A 7,166-nucleotide genomic window follows, 5' to 3' on the forward strand; every position below is an offset into this window, starting at 1 on the left:
CTGATTTGAAGAGCACAAGATAGATTATTTGAAAAGCAAATCATTTGTTGAGAAAGCAGAAGGGCATGATGTGAAGCATCTCTGAGGAGGCCCAGGTGTCTGGCGCCAGGGTTAGAGCACAGGGCCAGCTGTGATCCTAGGAATACCTCTCTGGTCATGGGCGGCATGTACCACACATCGCAGACGATGGCCCAACTGGTCATGACACGAAGCAGGTAGCTCACCATGTTGTATTTACTGCTGTTCCAAAAGGCATCACCAAACTGGGGATTATACTGAGATAAAGAAAAGAAAAATACATCCTAGTCAGGCACCACTGGTGGCTTCTTTCAGCCAGCATTCTTGGGGTGGCAGGCCTGTCAGACCCCAAAGAAGACAAATGATGTCACTTCTCTTTATCTTGATAGAATTGGTCACAAGTAAACTGGATCAGGGAACTCCTCTGATCAGAGACGACTGCTTTTCTACATAGAGCCCTAGAGCACTACAATACAAGGGTTATTTATGCAACTAGTAAATATCTGCCTCTGCGTATAACTGTAAGGCCAGTACTGGAAAGGAAAGACGGTACCTGTTTCACTTATGACTACATTCTTACTACTTAATATAGCCAACTCATGGCAAACAGCCACATGGTACATATCTACATACAGAGGGGGACAGAGAGAGGGAAAGGGAGAAGGAGAGAGGGGACAGAGGACAAGAAAGCAAATGGGGCAAAATGTAAAGAACAGCATCAGAATAGAGCATGCAAGTGTCCATCATTTGTGAAAATTTTAAATTTGCAGTTACAACAAAAATACCATCACTAACCCAACGCCTTTTAAAAATGTGCTACCTTAATTGCAACCGGATGTATGGTTCCTCCAATCTCAAAGCTTCCCTTTTTAAACATCATGACAGAAGTATTATTGATGCAGGTCCCTGGAAGGGAGCAGGGGTAGGGAGGTGAAGTTATTGGGGGGTTTTATTTTTTATTTTTGTAAAAAGAGAAATCACTTTTAGGTAAAATACAAAAATTTGGGGCATTTTAGTACCATTTCACAAATTAACGTTTGTTTAAGGAGTAATACAATAATTCTAAGCAAGCTTAATAACAAACTACACTATACGGTTAAACACTCTAAGGGAACAACTCTGTCACAACAGATGACAATTCCAATAAATGTAAAACACAACAGCTATCCCAGCACTAGGGAGGCTGATGCAGGAGGATCATTGTGGGTTCAGGGCCAGCCTAAACAGCACAGTGAGATCCCGTCTCAAAAAACAACAAAAATAAAATATAACCTTTAAAAAGTCAGACAATATCTTTCTTAGTTTGTTACTCAGAAATGACTTAAAATCAAAAACACACCATGACTTCCATCAGATCTCAAGAGAGAACAGCAAGTTAAGTGGGTTCCTCCTCTCCTGTCTCTTTCCTACAGAACAGGCACGACCTGGACCAAGAAGGCTAGCCATACAGCCACTCTACGTTCAAGTTCCATGATTCATTGTTTGTTCTATAGTGTGGTGCCGTAATCTCCATTCTTACCTTCAGGGAAGATTAGTATGGGTAATTTTTTCTTATCAGCAACATGTTCTTTTAGTCTGTCAAGAGAAATACATCAAAATTTTATCTTTCAAAACAGTGAGATCAGAGTCCTTTCTCATGTTCCTTATACTCAACAAGTGCAAATATAACTGCAGAGCAGTAAGGTGAAAAGCGGTAAGAGATAAGCAAGGGAAATACACTCAAGTTGTCACCTTTCTTTAAAAGGAATGAGGGCCGGCCAAATAGCTCAGCAGATTAAAGTGTCTGCAAGTAGGCACAGGGGCCAGGGTTCAATCCCCGGGCCTATCATGCTGGCCCCACCACCAAGGCATGCTGGACATTGATTGAGACTGGGTGTGGTGGTGCATACCTGTGATCCCAGCTCTTGGGAGGCTGTAAACAGCAGAATCACTACAAGTCCAATCTAATAGTCAGACCCTGAACACCCTGTAGACCCTTCTCTAAAGTACAAAAATAAACAAACAAAATAAAAAATTTAAAAGGACTGGAAATACAAAGGTCCTGGGTTCAATTCCCAATAATGAAAAAAGGAAAAAACAGCCCAGGCCACTATACACTTACAGAATCAATGACCAGAGTGCCTCTAGTTAAAGGCCATGAGCAAAAACCTATTTCTCAGCAGAAGTTCCTGATAGCCAGTCTCTTCCCGAGCCCTGATGTTCTTCCTTTCCCTTTCCATATAGATCTGCCCAGAGCATGGATGTGTGTAATCCCAGCACTCGGGAAGCTGAGCCAGGAGGATCTCTGTGAGCTCAAGACCAGTGCCAGAGGGCTACTGCCAGCTGCCGCCACTCCTGGGAGGTAGTGGAACCTCAAGAGGTGGGGTCACCTGGAAGGAAGTTTGGCCCCTGGAGGCTGCTCTCAGGGCCTTATTGAAACCCTGGGGCACCTGCTCTCCTACCTCCCAGGCCTCATGAGGTGAAAGTCTTCCCTTGTCCTGTGCCAAGCAGCTCTCTGAGCTGTACTACACATGGACTGAAACCTCTAAAACTGGAAGCCAGGAAAGACCCTCTCTAGAAAGCTGACTCAGTATCTTGGTAGTGACAGAAAGGGGACCAACATGAGAGCATGAGCTCTGACTATAGCTGGACTCCAGTGACAGCGGTGATTCAACTGAACTTAGTCAAGTATCTATTTATTCAACAAAAAGTCATCAATTACTCAGCCTCCACATGACAACTTCGAAAGTCCACTGCCTAGACTATACCTAAGCCACAGCAATATAGACCTACGAGCCTTCTGATATCTTTGAGTATCCTACTATGAATACAGAACTCTTTGGAAACCCAACTATAACTAGAGCTCTTGATGTTCTAGTTTTCATGTGTAAAAGAATCCTGCCTGCTCTGTTCATAAGCCCAAGTTTATCAGCTTTAGCAGTAACTCAGTGAATACCTGGCAGTGTCAGTCCTACCTCTTTGTAACCAGGTGTCGATCCTTCATTTCTGAGCGTTCAAACCAGACATGAGGACATGCCTTGACCATGGCTCTCTGAATAACTCCCATCAGTCCACCATGAACCTGGCCAACCTACAAGAACCAGAAGAAAATGAGAAAATTGTAACGGTACAATGATCCAGAAAAAGCTGTTTAAAAAAGTAACAGAGCCAGGCATGGTGGCACATGCGTGTAATCCCAGCACTCGGGAAGCTGAGCCAGGAGGATCTCTGTGAACTCAAGACCAGCCTGTGGGCTACAAAAGTGAGCACGAGGCCAGCCCGAACTGCATTGTGAGACCATGTCTCAAAAAAACAACAAAAATTTAAAAAGGAACTTCTAATTCCTATACCCACCTGGAGATAAGATTGGCTACTTTCTAAAACTTAAATCCCAAGCCTGATGAAAGGACTTGAAATAGCAAAAGGTCCTCTTTAGTAGTGCTGCTCAACTTTAGCTTCCATAGCTCTATGAACTATTCGCTAGCATTAAAAATTAGAAGCACTTCAACTTAGTCAAGATTAGAGAAATGCAAATTAAAACTATATCAAAATGCCATTTCAAACCCACCAAATCCACAGCTATTTATCAGCTTGACAGCACACCCAGATTCAATGCTGTGGGCTTGAGGAAAAGGAGGATTATATAATACTAGTAGAAGGAAATTGGCAACATCTATAAAGATTACATATGCATCTGTCCTTTATTTCAATAATTTTCCTTCTGAAAATTTACCCTAAAGATATACCTTCAACAAAATGAAAATATAAATGCACAACATTACTAACCATTGTTTTATTTATCATTGTAAAATACTGGAAACTAAGCAAATGCACAAATACTAAGAAACGGATGAATAAACAAGGTACACACACTACAGTTCACTGTTACAGAACAAGATTTATTTCTATAACTGATAAAGAATGACTTGCATGAGAGAGTAAGTAAAAAAAGGCAAAGAATACATAAGGCTGTTACCTTGTGGGTAAGGCTAAAGGGGAAGCAACACAATGTGCATTTGCTTAGTTCTACAGAAAGGATAACAAACTGCTGAAATTGGGAACCTCTAAGAATGAAAAGGAACAGGGTAGAGTGTACAGGAGTGACATTTCTATGTGTTTATTTTCTTCGAGCTAGAAGCACATGAATTGCCTACATATTCAAAAAAGTAAAATTAAAACCGCAAGAACGGTAATAAAGTAAAAGTGAGCTGAAATGAATCCACCTGTATCTCAAATGAATAAAAGAACAAGTAATTTACAGACATTGTGTCCAACCACACATCATCTTGGCTAGCACTGCAAAAACTGCAAAGCACCCTGAGCTCAAGTGTTTTCTGTTTGTTTATTTGTTTATCTGTAGAACTGCAAATGGAACTCAGGGCTTTGCACTAAGCTATAGCCCATCCATTTTTTATTTTTCACTTTAAGACAGAATCTAAATTGCCCAGATGGGACTTAACTTTAAAAATCCTCCTGCTTCAGCTTCCCAGAGTGCTAAGATTATAGATATGCACATTGTCTGAGTTTTATTTGGTTTTCAAATATTAAATAGGTGAAGCAATTCTGAAACAATTTATATGTATTATAAGATTAAGGGGGCTGGGGAGATAGCTCAGTGGCATAAGCACCTGCCTTGCAAACATAAGGTCCTACATTCGGTCCCCAGCACCACAAAAAAAAAAAAAAAAAAAAGAAGAAGAAGAAGAAGATTAAGAAAATGAGTGTAGGGGCTAGACAGATAGCTTAGCATATTAAAGTGCCTGCTTAGGCAGGCTCAGAGACTGGGTTCAATCCCACAGCAGGCTGTACTGGCCCCATCCCTGGAGCTTGCTGAGATAGCAATTGAGACTGGGCATGGTGGTACACACCTATAATCCCAGCACTAGGTAGTCTGAAAACAGGAGAACCACTATGAGTCTGACCTGTGAGACCCTGTAGACCCTGTACTAAAAAAGAAAAAGAAAATGAGTATATTGGCATCATTTGGAAATAGGCTTTTCATTGTGAAAAAAGGGAAAATAAGACTGGGCGCACACCTGTAATCCCAGCTCTTGGGAGGCTGTAAACAGGTGGATCACTGAGTCCAATCTAGTAGTAAGACCCTGAACACCCTGTAGACCTTTCCCTAAAATTAAAAAAAAAGGAAAATAGAAATATTGGTTCTGAAAATCTGAGAAAGAACCCTACTAACTGAAAATATTGGTATAATTCATATATCCAACATAAATATTATAAATACTAAAATAAGTACATTAAAAATACAAATACTTTACACACAGTTTCATGTAGAGACCAAAGGAACCAGCACAAGAAATAAACCATAAAGAAAACGAGCCAACATATTATCAACAGATAAGCATGGAACACTGGGGTGTGGATGGCCCATGGAATAATTCTTACTACAGATTGAAAACACTTGTAAATTTTAAAAACAAGGATCTTCAAGGGAAAAAAATACTTTAAAAGTCACTGAGTGAGGCCACGGCTATGTGAATTACCTTGATTTAGCCATTCCACAATGTACATACGTCAACTAAACATCCTGTTCCACATAAATACATATAATTTTTAATTTTTCAATTAAAAATAAATTAATTTTTAAAAAAGAAAAGCCACAGGAGATCTGGAATGCTCTTCAGGTATAATTCCTATCTCCCTCTTACTTCCGCACTGCAATCTGGGTCACTTCCAGTTGGTTTAAGCTCCTTCAAGCAAGTCCTGGAGGGCCTGCGCTCACTACATTCTTTTCACCCTTGGCTACTGACATACTGCAGTCAGTCACACGTGACCACAGCAACTGCAAACACCAGCCCTACACCAGCCCTCGTCACAAATGGGTTAGACCCGACTCTGTCCAGGAGAAAACAGGCAAAGCAAGAGGGCTCAGCAATGCGACATCGCGATTACGCAGGGCTCTTGGGATGACCCCAAGGCCACCTGTAGGAAATCTGATCCCCAACACGATAGAGTTTGGGGGTGATGTGGGAACATGAACGGGTTATGAAAGGGCTCTCACAGCACGTTCACCCTGAGGCCCCTCCATCCAGCCACAGGGCAAGGGAGCCCTGGTTGACGCTGGACGCGGGGCGCCCCATCCCAGGACTGTTTGCTGCTCGCCCTCAGTGTCAGGTGGTGGTGTGCTTTCAGGGTGGCAGATCCCAGGCATGAAAGGTCAGCCTCTGCCCTCAAATAGAGCAGGGGATTACTGAGGGCACCAACCTGCCTTTCCCAGGCTTCAGGGCACCCACAAACACTGAAATTATATCCCAAATCATGTCTGTACAATGTATTTATAAGTGGTTTTCTGTTTTCAGTTACATCCCTGTCAGTTGATTCGTAAGATTAAAAAAGAGTAAGCAACGCCAGTTCCTATCATTTTCACAAAAATGGCTAAAGCTTCTTAGATTCAGAAGGTGTTTCATTATTTAGAGGAATTTAATACCATTTGAGGATAGTTGTTGAAAAATAATATAACCAAATTTTTATTTTAGATATATTAAACAAATGACAATAAGGAATTTCATGGAAGCCTTCAAAGTGCCATCATTAGCGCAAGTTGGTGACACACCTCTAATTCTAGCACTATGGGAGGCGGAGACAAGAGGACCATAAGATCTAGCTCCACCAGGGCAACTTAGTGGCTTCGCAACATCCTGCCTCGATGTGAGCATTAGAAAGGGCCAGGGCGTGCAGCTCCTTGCCATGGCCCTGGGTCCAATCACCACTTGCCAAAAATAATTGTAAAGCCTTCACTGACCATATAAACCACAGACAGGAAAATACTAGCATGTCCACTAGTGCCTCCTGCTTGCCTGCTACAGCAGCACTTAACCACCAAGAGCCCCTTCTCAGGAAGGCACCAGGACAGGGCTAGGTGTGGTACCACATGCCTATAGTCCCAGCACATGGGAGGCTGAGGCAGGAGGATCACAAATGAGTTCAAGGTCAGCCTGAATTACATAGTGAGAACCTGTCTCAAAAAAATGAGAGACAGGAGCCAGGCATACAGCTTAGCAGACTAAGCACCTGCCTGGTAAGTGCAGGGCCCTGAGTTCAATCCCTGGTACCACAAAAAAAGAAAAAAAAAACGAGAGGGAGACAGAGCGAGGAAGGTAGGAAGGTAGGAAGGTAGGAAGGTAGGAAGGTAGGAAGGAAGGAAGGTAGGAAGG

The 7,166-nt window shown here is 42.2% G+C and overlaps 1 protein-coding gene across 1 annotated transcript in view; it reads right to left on the reverse strand.

Moving 5' to 3' along the window:
* Gpat3 (glycerol-3-phosphate acyltransferase 3) overlaps positions 1 to 7,166 on the reverse strand; it is a 63,582-nt gene that overhangs the window by 4,831 nt on the left and 51,585 nt on the right. Inside the window, exons 7-10 of the mRNA XM_004629178.2 lie at positions 2,973 to 3,088; positions 1,538 to 1,593; positions 839 to 924; positions 147 to 275 (exon numbers count right to left, since the gene is read on the reverse strand). Of these exons, the coding sequence (XP_004629235.1) occupies positions 147 to 275; positions 839 to 924; positions 1,538 to 1,593; positions 2,973 to 3,088 (387 nt within the window). The remainder of the gene's footprint in view (positions 1 to 146; positions 276 to 838; positions 925 to 1,537; positions 1,594 to 2,972; positions 3,089 to 7,166) is intronic.

The sequence above is a fragment of the Octodon degus genome, unplaced genomic scaffold, assembly GCF_000260255.1.
Source record: "Octodon degus isolate 3935 unplaced genomic scaffold, OctDeg1.0 scaffold00028, whole genome shotgun sequence".
Classification (NCBI taxonomy): Eukaryota; Metazoa; Chordata; class Mammalia; order Rodentia; family Octodontidae; genus Octodon; species Octodon degus.